This window comes from Convolutriloba macropyga, chromosome 2 (assembly GCF_964194025.1).
Source record: "Convolutriloba macropyga chromosome 2, txConMacr16.3, whole genome shotgun sequence".
Classification (NCBI taxonomy): Eukaryota; Metazoa; Xenacoelomorpha; order Acoela; family Convolutidae; genus Convolutriloba; species Convolutriloba macropyga.
This window is the reverse complement of record NC_134469.1, coordinates 70,413,124-70,437,371: the sequence shown is the minus strand read 5'-3', so window position 1 is coordinate 70,437,371 and position 24,248 is coordinate 70,413,124. Positions and strand designations below refer to the sequence as shown.

Genomic DNA, 24,248 nt, shown 5'->3' with positions numbered 1-24,248 from the left:
TAAAAACAAACCAAGGGAAGAAATCAAACCAGTAGACAAAGAAAGACAAAAGGTAGAATTAGAAAAACCTTTAGAATCAATAAGAAGGTTTAATCAAACAAATGAAGAGAAAAAGAATCATATGATAAACAGGATGCAAAATTAAAACAACGAGAGGAAGATATGCGCGAGTCATTGCGAAAGACAGAAGCAAAATACTTTCCAGACATAGATCAATCTAAAGACTTTGATCAATCTAAAGACTTAGATCAATCTAAAGATTAAGATTCAGATAGAGAATCATCTTCATCTGATGATTTTGTCTATGTCCGGAAGCCTAAAACAAAAAGGTTTAAATGTGAAGCTTGCAATCAAGAGTTAACTCAAAAGAATTATTATAGGCATAATCAATCACTTAAACATAAAAAGAATGAGCAATTATATAATAGAAATAAAATTATTGAGAGTGTTAATGAGGATGGAATGAAAGTTACTAATGAAGATATTGAACAAAAGATAGATAATCAGTATCCTGAACAAGAGGGAATAAAAAATTGTGATAGTTGTGACATGTATCTAGATAATAATACTGAATATAATAATTATATAGAAACATTAAAACATAGGAATAATGTAAGATTGGTTAATGGGGAAAAAATAAAGAATGGGAGTAAGTTTGAATGTGTAACATGCAAGTTTTCTCTAAGTCAATATAGTGTGGATCAACATTTTAAAACAAAGTTGCATCTAGATAATGTTAAGGGAAAATATAAGGATATAGCTGGAGATGATAATAATAATATAGCAAGGGAAGATAAAAGTGAAACATGGTCAGAAACCAATATTAAAACTGAGGGATATTGCAATATATGTAATACCAGATATAACAATAAAAATGAACACAATGAATCACATGAACATAAAGAAAATGTTAAACAAAAAAAACTTGTTGATAAGAAGTGGCGAGATAAAGTTAATGAGTTGGGATTAGATCATAATATGAAGTATAATCAAATAATGATAAAAAGTGGTAATTATGAAGATGTTAAATTCTTGAATGTATTAGAGGAAATCTATAATATACATCCCCATATCAAGTTTAACCCCTTTGATGTAGTAAAGCATACAAAACCTACAGATGATAAGTTAGAAGAAAACAAATTCACATTTAGACTAATGACTAGACAATATAATGGTCCTCTTGATTTGGATATGTTGAATAGTGAACTATAGACTAGAATGGAATGCAAGAACAAGAGATGAATCAATCTAGTTGCAGCATGCAAAGATTTGTTAAAAGAACAATGTATATACATAGGTTTTTCCCTACTGGTGGTTGTACTACTGAGTTACCATTCACGTCTAGATATATACCTAATATAAATAATACTGATAATAATTGTTTACTGTGGTGTTTAATTGCTTATCTACATCCTGCATCACGTGATCCAAATAGAGTTTGTAAATATGATGAACCAGAGTATATTAATGAGATAAAATTGCCAAAGCTTCCACCTCCATATGATTATTATCACTTAAAGAAAATACAAGAACTGAATAAAGATAAAATATTTTTTAATGTGTTTAATCTAAATAAAAATAAAACTATAAATCCTGTATTAATCAATCATAATGATCCTAAAAGATGTAATATATTTTACTGGGATAATCATTACTTCCTATGTAAAGATGTATCATTCTTAATAAGAAAATCATCTAAACATAAGTGTTATCCATGTCTAAAATGTTGTGTATCATTTAGAACAGAAGATGCATTAAATAAACATGTGGATTTATGTAATACACAGAATCATGTGGGAAGAAGAACATTCCATAAAAATGAATATATAAAGTTTGGTAAGTTCCATTATAAAAACAGAGTACCATTTGCTATGTATTATGATTTTGAATGTATAATAAAAATTAAAAAACACATTCCTAATGCTTGTGGTTTATATATAAAAAACGACTATCCTGAAATATTAGAAGATAAGTATGCAAGTTATTACGGTGAAGATATAGTTGATTGGTCTATAAGTACAGTAAATTGTTATAATAAATTATTTAAAGATATATTTGAAATTAATATTCCACTTAATGAAGATATTATTACTCCACTTACTACTGAGTGTTTCTATTGTAGAGAGAACTTGGGTACATTCGTACCAATATATATATTTCATTCTACTAATTTTGATAATCACTTATTTATAACTAAACTAGCAAAGAAGATTAGACTTAAAGTATTAATTAAAACTGATGAGAATTATATTAGTATTGATATGGGTTATGCAAATGCATTAGATATGTTTAGATTCTTCCATCCACTTAGCATAGATGCTATAATTAAAACATTGAGTAATGAAGAATGTGTAACATTAAACAAATTTGTTTTAGAGAGACGTAAAGGTATTTTCCCATATAAATGGTTAGATAGTATAGATAAACTACATGAAACATCATTTCCACCTAAGAAAGCATTCTATTCTAAGTTGACACAAAGTGGTATTACTGATAAAGAATATAAGCAAGCAATAGATTGCTGGAATAATACTGTATGTGAGACAATAAAGGATTATATGACGTTATATCTTAAAACAGATGTATTACTATGGGTAGATGTATTTGAAAGTTTGAGAGGTAAGTGTTTAGAACATTATGAAATAGGTCCTTGTTATACATATTCTACTCCTGGGTTGATTTGGTTATGTGGATTGAAATATACTAATGTTAGACTTAAATATTATAAAGAAAATACAGTTAATATTTACGATACAATACAACATGGTATTAGAGGTGGGTAAGCTTCAGTATTAGGTGATTGTCATGTAATATGTAAAAATAAAGAAATCAGTGAAACTGCTTCGCAGATAGATCCTGAGTATACAGGGAAAGAGAATTATCTAAATTACTTAGACTTCAACTCATTATACGCTTCTGCTAAGGTTCAAGCTTTACCTAGTGGTGAGATCAAAGTATGTGACGGCAATGATTATACACAATCTAGCTCCACAAAAGGTTATATCTACACTATTGCTGTAAATCATAATGATGAATTGAAAGAAAAGACAAAGAAATATCTTTTTAGAAAAGACAAAGGCTAACAATGATCAGTTGACAGACTATCAAATTGAAAATAAAAAGAAAGGATACAAACCAAATAAGAAGTTAATGTTAAAGTTAACAGATAAGGTAGATTATGTAATTGATGGAGAGATGTTAGATTGGTATTTAGCTAGTGGTTTGAAGTTGGAAGATTTTACAATAAAGCAAAAGTTTGAGTATAGTAAGAGTGAGTGGTTAAAGCCTTATATTGAAATTAATATTCAGAGAAAAAGAAGCTAAAGCTAAGCTCGATAAATTTGGAGATGTATTTTTTAAACTGATGAATAATGCCTTCTATGGAAAAACATTAGAAAATGTATACAATAGACAAGATGTAGAGTTAGTTAATGAAATAGATAGATATATTAAATCAGTAGAAAATATTAGTTTTAAATATATTGTAGAATTTGATGATGATCCAGTGGGTTTACATAAAACAAGAGGTAATGTTAAGTTAGATAAGTTTAATTATATTGTTCTGTGTTATATTAGAGAAAGCTAAACTATTTATGTATAAAGTTATATATGATTACTTTGAGAAAGAGTTAGATTGTAGTTATCATTATACGGATACTGATAGTATATTTATAAACATAAATGTTCCTTTATATAGTAATATAGAAACTGAAATGAATAAGATAAAAGATATTTTACATAATAATGAGTTAGGTAAGATGAAGGATGAATTACCTAATGATACTATTATGGAAGCCTGCTTCCTTAAAGCTAAAGTATATTGTAATAATACAGTTAAAGGAGAAGATGAGAAAAAGTTAAAAGGTATAACTAAAGCTACTATTAAAAACCAAAATAATTTGGAAGATTATAAAAATGCTATATATGGGGGTGTAAGTAAATATGTAACTAATTATACTATTGATAGCAAAATGCATCATTTAGAAACTAAGGAACAGTATAAGATAGCTATAGATCCATTTGATAATAAGGGCATTAGAGATAGTAATGGTGAATTTTTGTTCTATCAGTGAAAAAAAACACTGACCACTGTGTTTCCGCCAATCTCTGTGTTTTTGACTGTATACCCATCACAGTGTGTCCCATATACAATCTCACAGCAAGGATCATCCTTTTTAAGAACTGTGAATTAGTTTTTTTTATCTGACTTAGTTTTATAGCTATTCATCAAATCGGGGGACGTTCACTGGAGATAGTGAGGAAGGATCCCCAAACCTTCCGTTTGCCAAAGCAACTTAACTAGACTCGATTGTTTAACCACTACGCTAAGTGAGACAAGAAATGATAGATTTTAAATATAAAAGAACTGAATATAGAGTAGTGGATACACAAAGGGATTTAGAGTAATGTGTATATGGGTACCGTATCGCGGCTCTATGCTGCGGAGGTACCAACATACACATTACTACACATACTCTTAGCAAACAAGATTATAAGCTAAAGGCTCTAAAGTGCAAAGGATAATTCTTACCTTTTCATCGCCCAGGTTGCCAATCATACATGGCATTGGCTTCTATTGTTTTGTCTTAGGTAAACAAACGTGTCAGAAGACATTTCTGCCAACGAAACACCTTTCTACCGTTTGACAGTTTTGAGCAACATGAGGATTCAGACTATTTGCACAAAATTAAAAATATAGCTGGCAGATTGCAATATCTTGCAATATCATGCATGTGCCTTGTAAGATTACTCATTATCTTGCAACATCTTGCAAGTTAGTACCAGCGATAGTTATCTTGCAAGAGCTATTCTCAAATGTCTGGGGTGGTATCTAAGTTGCTGAATCAAGTAACCATGAACCAATAACTATTATCAATTTTTCGACTGAAAAATACTTGAACATAGCCGGCAGATTGCCGGAAAATAGCCGTGATACACGCTTGTGGCCTTGAATTGAATCAACTAAAGATAAAATAGACAAATCGACCACCAGTCTTTTAATAGACCACTAGAATTTTTCTGTTAGATTCGGACGGTCAATTTTATGACACATACGGTCTATAAGGAAGGAGCCCTAAAAATTTTTTTCGAAATTGATATTCAAAATCAAAAACTCAAGACTAATACGCAAGAATTGGGCCATATACGTTTGGCACTACTTAGATGCGCACTATTGATCTTTAACTAGTAAATGCTCATAAAATTTAGAGTTCAGCAGTCATTTTGTAGTGAGGTATGTCACGCAACTGACTTAAAAGCAAAAATGAGGTCACGCACACAAATTTTAACTGCAAAGCAGTAGATGTCACTGAAGTCATTGAAAAAGTCAATTCCAAGAAGTCAGGGTACAACAAAACAAAAATCTGTTAGACGAAGTAAAAAACATAGCAGGACAAGTCCTGACGTACAATTCAAAGAATTTTATCGACTAAACAGAAAACTAGACCTAAAACGGACGAAGAATGGATTGGGAAAAACATTTAGAAAAAAAATCCGATCCAAAAAATTAAAAAAAAACAGTAAAAATCAAAGTGAAATTGCCGCATGTGAACAAAAAACCACTAGCGAGAAAGCGAATTTTTGTTCAAACACCGTTTTTTCACTCTACTTTGAATTTAGAGAGAAAAATTCCACGCCGCAAAACCACTCGCTTTTTCGCTCCACTTCCTGTTTCGGCGTGACCAAAATCACTACTCCAATTTGACTTCAAAAATCATGAAAATGTGTGAACAGATCTTAAAAAAAGAGACAGCGCTCCAATACAATTCAAATTCTTTGAATTGTAAAAAAACCAAGAGAAGGCCAATAATAGCCCCAGCTATCGCTGTGCGGCTATTAATAAAAAGATCCTAAATAGAATCGTATTGCAAAACAAGTATTCGGGGAAAAATTTCTACAACCAAAAAGAGAGCCATTTCCTTTATGCTTACCAGAATTTATAAAACTAATATAAAAACTCACGTCTCTTACTTTTGCAAGAGGCGATGAGATACTTATAAAATGTAGCACGGTATAAAATCTGTCGTCAGCCATCATTATCATCCTGCAAGCGATCAAAATGATACTGACTATTTAAAATATCGAGTATGATTTTAAACAGATCGAGATGTGTACGCGCTTAATCAGCAGGCTTATAACACTGTCCTGATGAATAATACAAATGTTATTCCACCTTCTGGACACTGTGAGCTGGACTGGGTGAACCAGAATATGTACCAGCTGTACATGATGAGAGCGAAGAGACTGGCCCGCAATGATGGCAATCCCAAACAGAAGGATATTGACCTGGCCGACAGTTATCTTCGTAAGCTATATTAGTGCACACTTCTTTCTAAAAATAACGAAAACAGAGCAGAAGAAATAAATTTAAAGAGTTAAACATGAAATTTTAAAGGAAGAGTTTAACTTAAATTTATTACCAAAAGTTAAATATATTCGCAACAAAATATTATATATAAAACAATTCAGCAATTGTTATTACCGCGAAATCTAATCCTCGAAAAAAAGGTAATATATTTGTTGTTTTTATGTATATTTTCAAAAAAATAAAGAAAGAACAAAGAAAAAATAAAGTAAAATTTATGGAAAAAGAGTTATTTGGGTAAACTAACGTTTATGACTCGCTTGGAATTATATTCTTCGGTACTGCAATGTACCCAGCTCTAAGAACAGGTTAGAGGCTTTGTTCGATGAAGGATAATTCTTTTTCAGTACCAAAATTGTCATGTAGAGAAGATGAGAAATGATACTTTGGCCGTCCAAACATAAATTTTCTGAGAATGAATTTGGGATCTGTTCTGTTTTGCCGTGTTTTTTACGCCCCCAGTTACAAATTACAATGTTGTTATATAGCACGTTACTATGTAAAAAATAGCCTACGTAATAGCCTACGTAAAAATATAAGACCAGTTAGCTTTGGGGACAGAATAGATCCTGAATTTGTTTTTGGGCACCAACGAGTTGAATACCAGCTGCTGTCGATTAAAAAAACAACATTTAGGGGGCCTGGAGACAACCGTTTTGTGGCACTGATATTAAGGGTTGAAACTCACTTAATAAATTTGCTCTTAAAATCAAGGATTTATCTTTCCTTGTGTATTGGAACAGATTTCCGTCTCCAAAGCAGTCATTCATCTAATTAAACTCAGATACCTATTTTAGGGGTTCACTATATGAAAAGATTACCCTGCCATAACTACATTAGAAGAGTACACTAGAAACGGTTAAACCAAAGTCCTGTCGTAGGCCGACACCCCTTCTACAAAATACTGGTCAAACTGTGTCTTTTCAAAAGTTGATCTCTCAACTACCAGTCTGTTTTTCTTTCAGGAATTCAGAACCAGATTCGATTCCCAGAGTGCCCCGAGTGCGAGTGAAGACACGAATCCTCTGGTCGGTTTCTAGAACTGCTACACATTGAGCACATAAGGGAAGTGGTTTTATTGTGATTGTAGTTATAGAAATGGTTGAGGATTTACAGTGATCTAGAGACACTAACCAAGAATTTTTATTGGGATTAAATTTATCTTCAAACTTATTTTACATTGACTTCTCTACAAATTCTCACATATCCCAGGCTGAGGTTAAATACCCCCAGAGGCCTCTGACAAGGCCGTCCAGACTTTGTGGTATGATAACACCAGCATGCGAACCATTGTGCCTTTGTTGAGTTCTTTTGGTGCAACCAAAATAGTCGCTGATCAGACCTTTCCAAATCCACAACACCGCTTATTACATTGAGAAGCAATCCAACAATGATCTGTAATCAAGTACAATCTAATTTAGTGGAATTTTTTTAAAATAAAGAATTTTCTTTGAGTTGCCCTCATACACTATGGAAGCAAAAAGTAGAATATTTTTAAAATTACCCCAAACATCAAAGAGTATTTTGAGTTCAAATCAATTCTTCAGTAACTAGCCATTACGCTTTTAGTTTTTTAAATATCATTTAGACGATTGGTAAAAATAAATTCGTAACATCTGAGTAAATTTTTGAACCTCTTTTGAAAATTTTCCTAGAGAACTCTCTGTTTTCGTAACTGTTGCTTCATAAATGCCCATAAAATTTTAATTGCATTCAGATCGTGACTACTTGATAAAATTCAATAACATCTTTTTCTTTGAAGATTTTGAAGACAATTTTTAATTGATGCACATGAGCATCAGCTTGTTGACAAATAAGGTCATGACAAAGCAAATTTTCGTCGCATTTTCCAAAATATTTGACCATACTAAAATTGTTAGCTTGATTAAGCATGAAAAAACATTTTTCGCCGATCTGATTGTATTGTACCTCAAAGTATTTGCACAATTCCTTCGCTAGAGTTGCCGCTAATTTTTTTTGTATTATCGTTTATATGCATGCATGCTGTGTACCAGATCTTAAAATTAAACTAAGCAAAAATATTTTTTTTTCAATGAAAATTGAACACGCGGAATGGGTTCGGCGAGCAGTAAAGAGCAAAGCAATTTTAACATCGTTTCTGTGAAAGCAGAGAAAACGGATTGAAAGCTCCTTTAAAACGTCAATTTTTCACTTTTCTTCACTCTTTGGCAAAGATTGGATGGTTTGCTCAAAAATAAAGTTTTTGAAACACAAATAGTGATTGATGTAGTTTTGGTACATGTGTGTTTTTTACGTGTTTTTGCATATCGTAACCAATAAGCACAGTTTCAGCTGAAAAAGATACTTCTAATATCAAATATCACTTCTGGTCAATAAAAAATTAATTTCATTGTTTTTTATGGAAGAGATCTTCAAAATCTAAAAACTTTTTTGACCAACAACTTTTACCTTGGCAAGAAGCATCACACTAACAATGTTAAGCAAGAAAATTGCGTGAAGAAATGGTAAAGGCAAATTCTGCCAAAATCATAAAACAGCATCATTGCAATTTTATGTCTTCACTTCGAAATCTTACAGAGATAAGAATTTGAAAAAAACTTAAACCAAGTCATATTCGAATAAATTGCAAAAGAAGTTGGCAAATAAAAATTTTTCCCTTCATTAAAATTCTACACAACTTAATTGTTTTCAAAATTAAACCCTAAAATTATTGACATTTAAAAAAAATCAGGCAACTGGTGCCAACATTTACAAAATTTTAAATATTAAAATCTCCCCCACCCCCGCGTCGCAATTGAAAAACTCTGTTTAAAAACATTATTTGTTTGCTAGATACTCTACATTTGAGCCGCTTCTCCACAATGCCATTAATTTAACAGTCTACCACGAAATGTATAGATCACTCAAATCTCAGAAACCAGTTTTTTCAAGACCGTTCCAGACGAAGAGATTTTATATTCGGACTTTCGTACGTTTGTATTCAGACTTTAGTGCTTTCATCAGATTTTTGTGCGTGCAACCAAAAACTTTCGTGTTTTACCAAAATTTCGTCATCAGAACTTTCTCTGGCGTTCATCAGAATTTCAAGTGCTGATCAGAACTTCGACCGTTCATGTCAAGATTTTTGGTTTTCATATTGAGACTTTTGTTTTCACCACAATTCTTTGCGTTCAGGTTTTTGTGCGTTTGTGGGGTTAGAGTTTTTGGGCTTGGATGAACGCACAAAATGTTTTGGATTATCATGTGCCAAGAATTTGATAATATTGCGATGTCCATAATGGAATTTGATAATGTCCATCTTAGACTTTTGGTATCCCCAGTGTAGATGGAATCTGAAACTTAAAAAATTCAATCTCGCGAGATTGAGCAGGGAAAAAGTTTTTTAATACAAAATTTGTCGTTTTCGCTCATAATAATTCCGTAAAAAACAGATGGCTTTCATTGGGTTATAGAGTTGTTTGCATTGAACCAAACTTGGTACGGAGTATCGCCAGTGTTTGTGGAGTCCGAGCCAGAAAAACTACACAATTTGGAACCCACGGCGCCCGAGACCGTTCCTTTGTAGTCTGGATATACTCTTTTTCGTTTGGGACTTCAACCTGAGATAGCATTGAAGAAATTTCATTGCCGTGCGACGGTTGAAAAAAATGAATATGGTCTTTTGAGGTCGGTTTGGCAATTAAGTGGGCTGTGATTTTTTTTCTGTTTGTAAACACTGTGCATCAGGGTGAGTTGGCTCTCTTCTCAATTGAATCCTTATACTAACCACAGTTTCTGTCTCATTCCAAAAACGTTCATTTTCACAATATAATTCTCATTAAACATCAATAAATAAAATAACAGTAGGGTCAGTTCACAAATAGCAACGCTAGGGCCAACGACATATATTATCAAAATATATGGTCATACTCGTTAAAAAACAAAATTTTATATTTTTTTTAAAAAATGCATTTCGGCATATTTAAGCAGATTTTATTTTAAAACCAGTCTTAATTGAATTGATTAATTAGAATTCAAATGCTGTCTTAACTTAAGGACAAAAGGTTTTCGTAATGACGCAACGCCGAGGGTAGAATTGGCACATTTAAGAGGCCAGTTTGTGTACTCGGACTATTAAATGTATTCAGTTTTGCAATATTGGTACATGGGAGCACTTGAAATAGCATTTTTCATCCAATATTTCTCCGGCGTTGATCAATTATTACCAAATAAAGCAAATGAGATTGTTGCTAGCATGTAAGGAAGTTCGAGTGATATTTGATTCACACATTTGAGTGGTAATTAAAAGCCATTTTTGATAAATTGGTTCTGATAACCCTCAATGTACCAATGCCACCCTGGTACCGGCCAGTAATGTAGTTTTCGTGCCGTACATTATGGTCATCTATGAATACGTTTTAACCCTAAAATGGAACCTCTATATACCCAATAGGCCCTCTGGCAATCGCATCACTTGATACCAAACACGTTATCGGTGCCAAAACACGTATTACTAGTCTTATTAATACAGGCTGATATGAACACCTAAGTTTTTTTTACAGGGATGGTCGGACGCCCGGGTCGAGGTGTCGCCGCTAAAAATCGCTAAAAGATGTAAGATTTGCGGTGAATTTGAGAAAAAGGGTAAAATTTGCGCTCAAGAAATTTTTTTTTCACCGCTTAAGCGGTGAAAGAAATTGTTTCACCGCTACCAGCAGAATGCGTTGAAATTTTTTTTTCACCGCTACCAGCAGAATGCGGTGAAATTTTTTTTCACCGCTACCAGCAGAATGCGGTGAAAAAAACTTTTTCAGCACTACCAGCAGAATGCGTTGAAATTTTTTTTCACCGCTACCAGCAGAATGCGGTGAAATTTTTTTTCTCCGCTACCAGCAGAATGCGGTGAAAAAATTTTTTCACCTACCAGCAGAATGCGGTGAAATTTTTTTTCACCGCTACCAGCAGAATGCGTTGAAATTTTTTTTCACCGCTACCAGCAGAATGCGTTGAAAATTTTTTTCACCGCTACCAGCAGAATGCGGTGAAATTTTTTTTCACCTACCAGCAGAATGCGTTCAAAAAATTTTCTCACCCCAAAAACTGAAAATCTTACAAATATTCACCGCTAATTTCAACGCTTATTTTAGAGTCACAGGAGATATTATTGCAGTAAGTGACTGATGGCGCATTGCAATAACAAGTTGTTAACATGATTGAGGTGAGAGGTTCGAATCCGTTTACGGCAGTTTCGTTTTCGTCAGGAATGCGGTGAAAAAAAATTTTCACCGCTAAAAACCGCAAAATTTCACCGCATTCAGCGCTAAAAGATGCGGGCGCTTTGCGGTGAAAAAAGTTTTTTTGCCACCACTATTCATCGCTAATCTTTTATTATTTTTTGACCAAACCTCGACTCGGGCGGGTGGGGTATAGTTTGTCTAAAAACGCGGAGTTTCACTTGGTTGCAGCAGCGTTATTAGCAGCTAAGCTTTGTGCTTGGCAGAATTTGAAATAGAGACCGGATTTTTCAGAATAGAGTTGTTCATGAGTTCCCCTCTGAACAATATCGCCCTGGTCAATTACCACTATCTCGTCTGCATTCTGAATGGTTGTCAGTCTATGTGCAATCACTAGACAGGTACGTCCTTTCCGGGCGGCATCTAGCGCCACTTGCACCACCTAAAAGAATATTTTTGTCTCGAAGTTACAATCATCGTTCTTTTCCCATAAAGTCCCATAAAGCTGCAACGCTATCGAATATTTCGAAGGTCAAAATTCAAAAATAAAATAAGCAAATATGAACATTTTGATGGTCAATTGCATGGCTGGCGTTTTTCGAACGTTCGCAGCTGCTGCAAGTTTATGGGACTGAATATACAAACTGACAAGAGAATGCACATCACAGATTTTAATTTTAATGTTGTTTATTTTTTCCATCAAATCGCAGGACGGTCATAGTAACTGCCTACGAGCACGTTTTCAGTGCAATGAAAACTCGATTAGAAGAAAAACGTTCAAATATTGTATGATTATACAAATAATAAAGCAAAAACAGTCTATTTTTTCAGAAAAATTGTTGATCAGAAACCTTTTCAATTAACATAATATCTTACGTTTAAACTGGGCCAAAACGATCATGCTAATCAGAAAGCGCAAGAAATTTACAAAACATACAACGCAAAAATTTTTATTTCTATTTTATGAAAGACTTATGAGAATGAAATTCATAGATGACACAATGCAAACGTTGAACTGAGAGGCCAATTCAAGTGACTAAAAAATGATGACCTTCTCGCTCTCGCTATCCAAAGCCGACGTAGCTTCATCCAGTAGAAGGATCTCAGGGTTCCGAATCAGGGCTCTGGCAATCGCAATCCTCTGCTTCTGTCCACCAGACATTTGAGTTCCCTTTTCACCCACGTTTGTGTCATAACCCTGTGGCAGTCCAATTACAAATTCGTGCAAGTTAGCAGAAGCGGCAGCCTTTTTGACGTCATCAAGTGTGACTGAAGGGTCGAAGTCGCCTGATTCTGTGAGAGAACCGTATCGGATGTTGTCCTGGATTGAAGCGTTGAAGAGAGATGGCTCCTGGCTCACAATTGAGATACAGCGCCTGAGTTCCCGCACGTTTAGTTGTTTGATATCGTATCCATTCAAGAGCTGAAAAGTAAAAAAAAATCATGATCAAATTGCTTTTATGTAGTTCATAAAATCTCAAAGCTTTTGTCATAAAATTCGGCTTAGCTTTAAAGGCAAGTTGCCGGGATAAAAACTCCACGCCAAAAGTTTAGAGACAAACTTTGAAGGTCTTGTGTTTTGTTACAGTGAAAGGAAAAATTAAGAGAGTTAGCTGAGAAAGTGATAATTAAAATTGAAAGACAGATTAAAACTCCTTTATATTTCCGTGTCTATCACGATCTTTGAATAGATATTTTTGTTTTCATCCTTTCTCAAGCAATTCTACGAAAAGGTTTGAAAATTGTTCAATTTCAGTTTCCGTATAAAAAATTTTAATTCACAATACTTGAATTTACATTTTCCCCTCAATTCTGAACTTTTCAGGGCTCCGTGTGGTCAAATACACTTGAGATAAACATAATATGAAATGGATCTTTTGAAATTGATTAATTGAAGTTACTTCATAATAAAGCAGATTCAAAATAATGAGGTCTCCAATGTTAGGATATAACAATTTTTGAATTCAAAAAAGTAGACAATTTAAAAATATATATTTTTTCATATACGTTTTTCAATGAAATTGCTCTTGCACACTGAAAAAACTCTTGCTCCATGCGCCACTGAAAAGAAAACAATAGATTGGATTTATCTGAAAAAATTTTGTGGACACTTCATTGTTCTGACCCTTGTTTAGTGGGTGAAGGAACTATATGCTCAAATGGGTTTTTTCTTCAGTCAATTTTGGCGGATCGATATGTTCGTTGTAGAGCGTTGTGAGTGGTATCATTAGCAAACCTGTCCAGCGCAAAATATATAGTTACAATAATTTTCTCGATTCCGTTTTTTTTCTACAGATTTGTCGAGGCTAAAGTTTTGTGAACATTTGTCTGAGTTTTTTGGATGTTTTTGTTTAACTTTTCCGTATTTTTAAGAAATTTTCCTTCAATTTTGCTGAATAAAATGTTAAAATTGTTATTGATAGTGTTGTTTGTTTTATTTACCTCTAAAAATAGAAGTGTTGTTTAATGATTTGAACCATTTGCCAAGTTTGCTAAACAATTCAAAATTCAAAATTTACTTGGCACCGAATAAACCTCTTTAACCCGCCTTAAATACATGGGCAGTATGAAACAACCTAAAAATTGCCAACCTAATTTTCGTAGGCGCCAAAAATTGTTACTTAAACGCGTTCTCGATTTGAATTTAACGGTTTTTCAGCTAACCCGACTCGATAATTATCCAAAATACATCATTTAGATCTGCTATAATGACTTTATGATCAAAGTATGCATATTCTTTATAATTGAATTAATTACGGGTTCCTTATGGGCAAACATCATTTGCAAGCTGAGTTCTGCCTCGTTTTTTTTTCATTCTTTTTCTTGCAGTCTAGAAATAACTCGGATTGTAATCAGTCGCTGTCATTTTTAAAACTATTTTTGCAGTTTACTTTGTTTTTGTATTCCTCATGTTTAGTAAAGAGCAGAGAAAAGTGGATCAAAGCATAATAATGACAAGCACAAGTGGCTTCCCAAGGAGTTTCAAAGAAAGTTACCTAGTTTTTTCAAAAACTGTTTCCAATATAAACGTTGGATTTTTGAGCGTTGCCAATCTTTTTGGGGATTCTTGTAGCTTAAGGTCAGCAAAATCGGCTCACATCGCTTTTCTATATAAATGATTTTTAACGTTTATTGCGGTTTTATCTTTCAAGTCATGTTTTTTCGCAACGATGCTACGAGTTTTCAAAAAAACTTCGAATTTTGGACACCCTGCAAATTCTGAGGCCTTTTGATTTCTTGTCACAATATCTACAGGCCAAATTGCACTTTACTAGCAATGAAAATTAAGTATATAGCTTTTTAAGTGCAGATTTTATGATTTTAAAAGCTCCGAAACTATCTTCTAGCAGAATTAAACAGAGCCTTTTTATTTGCCGCTCTTTTTGTAGTCGTTTGAAAAGTGTGGATAATTGCAGGTCTTAGCAACCCTTTATGTTTGAGCAGAGCAGCTTATTTACTGATTCAAGTTGATAGCTTAGGATTTTTTTCTTGACTTTAGAATCAAATTTTATAAAAATTTATAGACATATTTTTCTAAATAAGCCTTTTCCAGTTTTTTTTCTACCTTCTACCTAGTCTCATTAATTACATGTGGGATATTACATTTTTGGTGATGAAAAATGTGAAATCAAACATCTAATGTTTTTAGTCTATTGCTTATTATTAATCGGCTTCGCAACCGGTTTTTAGCAAAATTTAAAATTAATTCTTGATTTTTGTCTCTAATTGTCGATCTTATTGTAGACTTATGACATATTTTGGAAATAACAGATCTCAATGACTTTTTAAGATAATTAAACAAACCTATTTCATGATTTTAGATAATAGCTAATGTTTTTAGGAATTTGAAATAAGTTGTTCTTGAAGAAAAAGAAACAAATGTAAATTTTAACTCTAACACTTTTTCCGTTTTTTGTCTACATGTTACCTAGTCTCATTATTCTGATGTCACTTTTTACATTATTGGTGTTCAAAGACGACCAAACTGCTGGTTTTTCATTTTCTTACGGATTAGATTGTGGTTTCATCTACTTCAACACCGTATTCTAGCAAAATTGGATTGATTTTTCGTTTTTCGTCTGTATTTGTTTTTCGTTTTTGTAGATGTACGACATATTCTGGATAAAGACAATTCTCAATATTTTATACAGAGATATGGATGAACGTAACACTATTTAAAGACTTCAGTTCATATATAATATTTTTCAATATTTGAAATTATTTATTTCCAAAAATTTAAGACCTATTTTTTAGCTTTGCTGTTTCTGTTCTTTGTTGTTTTCTTGATACCGAGTCCCCTTAATGGTTTTTTCTATTGAAGTACAAACCAAGTTGTGTTTAGATATAGCTATATGTCCTGCTCGTAGTCTTAATAATGGCAGGTATCATCGTCCCTCTAATGAGGCTTTATCACTTTTCCAAGTGATTTGAGTTGGAACCAACTTTTTATTTTGAGTTTTTGAAATTTTTCTATCTCTTCTTTATTTCGTTGACAATAAAGTTAAGAATGTGGACGAATGGCATCGGAGCACTATGTGCAAACGCACATTACCGAGCCTCCTTGTGTTAATTATTATCAGAAAAGGGTTAAAATTAGTTGAGTTACACTCATGGAATAAACAACTCCCACTAGAGAACAATGTTCAACAACAGCTGATGCCTATGCATTATCCTTGAGTACATAAAATGATACGTTTTATGGAGAAATTGAAGGCAATTTTTTGTCAAATTTCAGTTTCCTGTTACCTTCTATCGGTCTTAATTTTTTAACTAATTATATTTCAGGCTTTTTTAGTCTAATTTGTTATTTCAATTAGGAGTGAAAATATATTTGTCAATTAGACCTCAAACATTTTCGTCAAATAATTCAAAATTTAAGCTTCCAATGAAACCAACAAAATCGTTTTTCACCAGTCCCACTTCTTAAGCTCATTTGATAAAATGTTGGGTTTCAAAAAAACAATAAATAGTATCCAAAAAAGTATCCAAAAAAGTATCCAAAGTTTAAATAGCAGTCTCTAAAGTCTCCTTTAAAAATTTTAATAGAGAGTTTTACTTTGGAATTCCTATCATATAAAATTTTACTTATAATTTAAAATTATCAATCAATTTTTGTTGCTTGAAGGATTATAGCAAAAAGTTTTTTTCAACGCTGTTTTTGAATTTAACCAAGCATTATCTCTCTTTATTTCATCTGTGTTTTATCAAGTTAACGCCCATTGTTCCTGCCCCCCCCCCCAACCTCAAACTATGACGCATACATAAAAATGATCGGCTGGGGGTACTTCCTGTCCTACATTTATCCAATTTCAATTATCTTTGTTTCGTCTAGAAGTCTCTGAAGTTCATTCCAGCACTATTCTTTTGCTTGATTTCAATTTTCTTCTATTTATAATAGTAAAAATTTTCATTTCATACAGCAGTCATTCCTTTAATTGTACACTAAGTATACTGTAATTATCAGTTTTGAACAACACTGACGTAAATAGCGCTAGTGAAATTCTTGAAAAAAATCGCTACCCGAAGAATTTTCTCTTCCAATTTTGAGATAATAGGCAAATTGGGAAATTAAAATTCTGATCTAATCACAGCGTTTTTAAGGTTTATTTATCATTCTGGTTTTACTCGGACAAAAACGCCGAAAAATGTTGAATAAACAATCAAATTAGAACGTCAGTGCACAGAAAATGACAGGACAAGCAATGGAGCGCTCGATATGCCCACAGAATATTAGGTCCCTGGGACAAAATTACGATCAACTTGAAGTGTACCTTAATCAATTACCAGATGGACCGCTATCATTAGTCCTCACGGAAACCAGATGTTCGGATGAAGACAATTTGGAGGGATATAGACTCCCGAATCTGTCTACCTTGAACATGCAACAGAGATAATACAGGTGGGGGGGGGGGGGGGGGTCGGGATTTTCTATTCCACTCATACTAAACTACTAAAAGTTATTAGAAGCAGTGTTAAAAATGTGCAAATTCTCAGTACTATTCTTCAGTGGTCCTGACGTGCTAATAGTAACAGGAGTTTATAAGTCTCCTAATTACCCTGCAGACGAATTCCTAGCTCTGTTAGGCGATCACATGACAAAACTTAAATCAAAAGAAGCTGCGAAACATGTAATTTGCGGTGACTTTAATATAAACGTCTTCCTAGAGGATCGAAAATTAAGCAAACTGATAAAAAAGTTGTCATATTTTGGATTTCAGCTGAAAAACAACAGAATGGCTACCAAAGAAACCACATGTAGCAAAACCTGCATTGATCTAGTTTTCTCTAATTTTAAAGGTGTGTGCAATGTGGACAAAACCGCTCTTTCTGATCATTATAACGTCTTTTTCTCAGCAAATTTTTTTGCAAGCCCTGGGCAAGACCTTGAAATATCACTTGGACTAAAGAGTTGTCATAGCGTCAAGAGGCTACAAAGTTTAGAGGGCCTTAAAAGACGTCATTACAGTTTTCTCTACACAGCTATAGAAAATTTGAAAAATTTCGGCGTACTTATCATTTAACATTTATTATTAAATTAAAGCCGATCGAGCTCAGCTACCTGGATTTATAAAAATGGAGAAATTTTGATCAAACGAAATACAAAAACTCAATTGCGTAAAAATCGCAGAAAAATTGTGTGAAAGAGTGAAACAAAAATTTTGCATAAAAATACACAAACTTCTACAATAATTTTTGCAAATTTAGTTCGAGAACAATTAATGACTTTTGTATATTGTCTTTTAATTGTTCTTTTATTGGTAATTAAAAAAAATGTTCTTTACTTCTTCTGCTTTGAGTACCAGTTTCCGAATTACGCGCAGTTTTCGCGAGTTGAAGTACTTGAGTGAGGCAATCTAAACTGAAAGAGCATACAAGACCTGTAGAAGGAATTAGCAGAGTATCAAGAGAGCGCTTGCTTCACAAGTTAAAACTTTTTGGTTTACTATTTTTGATTGATATTCTGGGTGACAGCATCTCCTCACTGTGCGGTCTTGCAGAAATTCAGAAGTCAACAATTTACAGGAAAAGTTGAAGGTTATAAGAATCCTAAATAAATTGTGCTCTTCTTGACAATAAATGCAAATTAGTCATACATGAAATGTAAATAAGATTCACATTCGCTCACTTCTCAACCAGTTTCCGGAAAAATAATAGAAAAATTGTTTACAAAGTTGGTAAAACATTGAATTGGCGGCCAAAATGACAAGAATGAAACTAACAATCTCTCCTTCTTCTGGATCGTAGAATCTTTGTAGCAGTTGCATCAGCGTCGACTTTCCACAACCAGAGGGTCCGACCAGAGCTACAGTCTTTCCTTTCTCAATCTCCAGATCCAACCCCTTCAATACTTTCACTTTCGGCCTTGAAGGGTACCGGAAGTGCACCTTTTTGAACGCAATGTGAGCCTTGCTACAAAAAAAACAAATGTGTTGATTGTACCTGTCTTTACCCCAGCGTTCTTTAATTTTTCATTAATCTTTGGAAGTTTTTGGGCATCTAGAAGCATAAGAGAGGCTCAATAGGTGTAGACCTTAGTCTATTATCCGACGGCAATATCTTGCAATATCATGCATGTGTCTTGTAAGATTACTCATTATCTTGCAACATCTTGCAAGTTAGTACCAGCGACAGTTATCTTGCAAGAGCTATTCTCAAATGTCTGGGGTGGTATCTAAGTTGCTGAATCAAGTAACCATGAACCAATAACTATTATCAATTTTTCGACTGAAAAATACTTGAACATAGCCGGCAGATTGCCGGAAAATAGCCGTGATAGACGCTTGTGGCCTTGAATTGAATCAACTAAAGATAAAATAGACAAATCGACCACCAGTCTTTTAATAGACCACTAGAATTTTTCTGTTAGATTCGGACGGTCAATTTTATGACACATACGGTCTATAAGGAAGGAGCCCTAAAAAATTTTTTTCGAAATTGATATTCAAAATCAAAAACTCAAGACTAATACGCAAGAATTAGGCCATATAAGTTTGGCACTACTGAGATGCACACTATTGATCTTTAATTTGTAAATGCTCATAAAATTTAGAGTTCAGCAGTCATTTTGTAGTGAGGTATGTCACGCAACTGACTTAAAAGCAAAAATGAGGTCACGCACACAAATTTTAACTGCAAAGCAGTAGATGTCACTGAAGTCATTGAAAAAGTCAATTCCAAGAAGTCAGGGTACAACAAAACAAAAATCTGTTAGACGAAGTAAAAAACATAGCAGGACAAGTCCTGACGTACAATTCAAAGAATTTTATTGACTACACAGAAAACTAGACCTAAAACGGACGAAGAATGGATTGGGAAAAACATTTAGAAAAAAAAATCCGATCCAAAAAATTAAAAAAACAGTAAAAATCAAAGTGAAATTGCCGCATGTGAACAAAAAACCACAAGCGAGAAAGCGAATTTTTATTCAAACACCGTTTTCTCACTCTAATTTAATTTAGAGCAAAAAAATTTCACGCCACAAAATCACTCGTTTTTTCGCTCCACTTCCTGTTTCGGTGTGACCAAAATCACTACTCCAATTGGACTACAAAAATCATCAAAATATGTGATCAGATCTTAAAAAAAAGACAGCGCCCCAATACAATTCAAATTCTTTGAATTGTAAAAACATAGCAGGACAAGTCTTGACTTAAAACTCAAGGAATTTTCATTGACTACCTAAAAAATTAGACCTAGAACGGACTTTAAGTGAATTGGGAAAACCATTACTAAAAAATCAGATCGAAAAAAGAGAAAATCAATGTCAAAATGCCGCATGTGAACAAAAAACCAATACCGATAAATTGAAATTTGGTTCAAATAAAAACCACCAGGCCTAGAATGAACGATGAATGGATGAGGAAAACCATTTAGAAAAAAATCCAATCCAAAAAAATTCACAAAAAACAGTAAAAAAATCAAAATGAAACCACTAGCGAGAAAGTTAATTTTTGTTCAAACACCGTTTTCTCACCCTACTTTAAAGTTAGAGCGAAAAAAAAAATTCACGCCGCAAAACCACTCGCTTTTTCGCTCCACTTCCTGTTTCGGTGTGATCAAAATCACTACTCCAATTGGACTTCAAAAATCGTGAAAATGTGTGTAGAGATCTGAAAAAAAAGACAGCGCCCGAATACAATTCAAATTTTTTCAACTGCGAACAAAACACGATGTCCCCAATAATAGCCGCTATCGCTTCGCGGCTATTAAAAAGACATTTATTCAACCATGAACAAAGCCACAGCTCGCCTCTGATTTCCCCGTGGAAAAGCCTCGATAGAATCCCACTCATTCGGGTATATATATATATATATATATATATATATATATATATATATATGTATATGTATATATATATATATATATATATATATATATATATATATATATATATATATATATATATATATATATATATATATAAGCCACAACGAAATCAAGAAATTCAGAAAAATTGAGTGGCAATCGTATCTCTGCTTATGGTGATCGAACCTTCGAATTGCTTCGGTTGAATTTTGGGATGATGTTCCATTCCAGACCATATGGCCATCCTGAGATAGATTGTCAATTTTGGGTTCTAGCGAGAACAGGTCCAGTAGGGCTTTCGTGGCAATCTGAGCCTTGGCAAAGTCTTGCAGAGCGGCTGATGCCTGACCGATACCAGTTGCAGCAAACACAAGTGCGAAAACTACCCTGTGAAAAACAAGACAGAATTCCGTTTAAAATCTGTAACCCAGACTCTTTTATTTTTAAACGTAGGATAATGGTCAGCTGTTCTGTTACACCCAGACAATAATAAAAGAGCCTATTTCTTCGATATCGTCACTTTCGATCGGTTTCAAACATTGCTGGTTGCCGGCATGTTTGTTCCCAAACTAACGAAACGATCGAAATATTGACTTAAAACGCAAAACAAATTGTTCGCACTTTGTTTGAAACCATGAGAAAATAACGGCAAAGGCTTTTTTGTTCGGCATAACGGCGTGGCTGAAGAAAGAGCAATTAATCCCGCTAATTAGCAGTCGACATTAAAGGCATGTTTTGCCACGTTCGGTTGTGATAGTTTCATATCAAGTCCCACGGGCCGCTTAGGCATGGCCATGGCCCGCGAGGCATGGCCAAATGATTTTATTGCTAATTTAATAATCCTTATTTTATAGGGATTAAAATCGGGGTGAAATGATAGTGAGGTTAAAAGATAGAGGGGTTAAATGATACAGGGGTGAATAAATCGGGGTTAAATGATAGGGGGTTAAATGAATAGGGGTGAAAAAATGGGACACCGTCCAAATCAAACGTTAAGCATCCATAGAGGCCCAGAAATCGAGCACAAGATCATAGATTTTTATTTTAAATAGAGTCAAAATACTTCGAGCTGACAAAATTGACAAAAGTGCATCGTATAAAATAGCATTTATTAAGGCAATTTTACATATTTAAGTGTGCCTGTCTACGGGTTTGTCTGTAGGTCTGTTTTGTTTGGCTAAAGTGGGCAAAGTCTGATGGGTTCCTATCATGGCAGTTTTTTTGTTTTCATGTTTGCATATTCTAGATATCACTTTCTGTGTCCCAAATCCGTCTGCCTCACAACTATTTTGGATAGTGGAGCTCACACTATTTTGATTACAAATGCCCGGCGAATGAAATGTTATTTTGAATGGAATGGCATTTCCGATATTGATAGGTCTGACGGGAGACAAATAAAGTTTGAAAGATCTAATTAAAACAAGGAGGCTCGGTAATGTGCGTTTGCACATCAAGTTCCGACCCCGCTCAACCACATTTTTGGCATAAAAATCAACCAAATAAGAACAGATAGAAAACCCCAAAAATTCAAATATTTTTCAAATAAAATGTGTGTGAACAAAGATCGCCTCAAATGCAAATAACTCAGTGGAACAAAAATGCCGCATTACAATGATGAAATCAGCCATTATTAAGAAAGCAAGTCAAGACGAACAACAAAATCAATCAACAAAAACAACAAACATTAATTACATCCAAAACTTTATGTCCATTTAAAAAACACTTACAGAGGCTCAAAATAGCGTCAGAAAAAACTTAAACAAAACAAAATAACTTGCACTTTACTAGAAAAGATATGGTAACACTCTATAAAAAGGCTCAGTAACCTTTAGACAAAAAAGAACAAAAAAAAACAGCAAAGATAAAAAAAATTGCTTTCAATTCTAAAAACAATAAAATTTCAAAGTAAGGAAAACCCTTAGATGGCATTTGGAATCATCCAATACTTTAATGATCACATACGCTTCTATAGCAGGGCCTTAAGACCTGAAAAGAACAACAAAGAGAGACAACAAAAAAAATTCATTTGAAACTTGCAGGAAAACGCTGTCGAAGCCTTAAAGCCATAATTTGGCCCTCAAAATATGGCCAATCGAGCCTTCTCTAAATGCCAGAATACTTTATAGCGGGATCTCATTAGTGAGAATAGGTAACAAGTAGAACAAAGAAAAGGAAAAAGGGCAAAATTAATTAACACTTTTGTTTTTTTTTTCGAAATTAATATTTTTCAAATTCATGAAAGCCATTAGATACAAAATGGAATAATGAAATAGGTTTGCCTATTTGTCCAAAAGAAGCGCTTCGGACGTTTAATTTTTCAAAATATGTTTTAAGTCTAGAAAAACAACCTTAAATATAGACAAAAATCAAAAACCAGTTGACTTTTTATGCGAAAAATCCCTGTCCAAGCCAGTAAAGTTAAATCGAATTCTTTAAAAAAAGAAAAGTTTTTAATCACTTGCACCTACTCTTGACAACAATGATGTCATATAAGACCTGTAATTAAGAAGACTAGGTATCACATAGACAAAATGAATAAAAAACAACAAAGATAAAAAAATGGCTTATATTTATTAAAACATTTAATTCAAAGGAAAACCGTTTGATGGCAATTGAAAATGTCCATTATGTTTTTGATCACATACGTTTTTATAGGAGTGCTTTAAGACCTGTCATTAATGATTTTTTAGTTACAAAAACAACAACAATTAGAGACAAGAAAAAATTTCAATTGAAACTTGCGAGAAAACTCTGTCACAGCTGTAAAGATATTTTTGGCCAACAAAAAATATATTCAATAGAGCCTTCCCCAAATATCAAGAAGGTGTTATGCACCTTCTCGTTAATGAGAAGAGGTAAAAACTAAGAAACGCAACCAGAAAGAAGAAACGCAAAATTTATTGAAATGTTTTTTCGAAAACAATTATTTGCAAAGTCATGAAAGCCACTAGCTACAAAAGAAAAAAATAGGTTCGTCTATTCGTTCAAAAGAAGCACTTGAGATTTGTAGGAACTCAAAACATGTCCTACGTCTACAAAGGAACGTTAAATGTAGAGAGAAAACAAAAATTAGTTTATTTGTTGTGCGAATAACCCGTGCCGAAGCCAGTAAATTCATAACGAATTATTTAAAAAAAGACAAAATTTTGTAATTTGCACCTTCCCTTGACAACAATTATGTTATAAGTGACTTGTAATTAACGAGTCTAGGAAACAAATTTACAGAAAATGCGAAGTTAAGCGACGTTAAAAAGAGTTTTTTTTTTTTTTGGAAACAATTGTTTTCAAAGTCATGAAAACCATCAGCTATCTACCCAAATCAGAATACAGGCTCATTTATTCGTTTATAGAATGCCAAGAATGCCAATGAGTACTGTCATTAT

General features: G+C 33.4%; 2 protein-coding genes across 2 annotated transcripts in view; one reads left to right on the top strand and one right to left on the bottom strand.

Moving 5' to 3' along the window:
* The window catches only part of LOC142335429 (uncharacterized), a 52,089-nt gene extending 44,552 nt beyond the window's left edge, over positions 1-7,537 (top strand). The window contains exons 7-8 of the mRNA XM_075383910.1: positions 6,101-6,304; positions 7,330-7,537. Of these exons, the coding sequence (XP_075240025.1) occupies positions 6,101-6,304; positions 7,330-7,376 (251 nt within the window). The 3' untranslated portion in view covers positions 7,377-7,537. The remainder of the gene's footprint in view (positions 1-6,100; positions 6,305-7,329) is intronic.
* A 4,191-nt stretch (positions 7,538-11,728) lies between these two features.
* LOC142334663 (ATP-dependent translocase ABCB1-like) overlaps positions 11,729-24,248 on the bottom strand; it is a 119,632-nt gene continuing 107,112 nt past the window's right edge. The window contains exons 19-22 of the mRNA XM_075382876.1: positions 21,052-21,252; positions 18,780-18,969; positions 12,611-12,982; positions 11,729-12,001 (exon numbers count right to left, since the gene is read on the bottom strand). Coding sequence (XP_075238991.1) covers positions 11,777-12,001; positions 12,611-12,982; positions 18,780-18,969; positions 21,052-21,252 — 988 coding nt within the window. The 3' untranslated portion in view covers positions 11,729-11,776. The remainder of the gene's footprint in view (positions 12,002-12,610; positions 12,983-18,779; positions 18,970-21,051; positions 21,253-24,248) is intronic.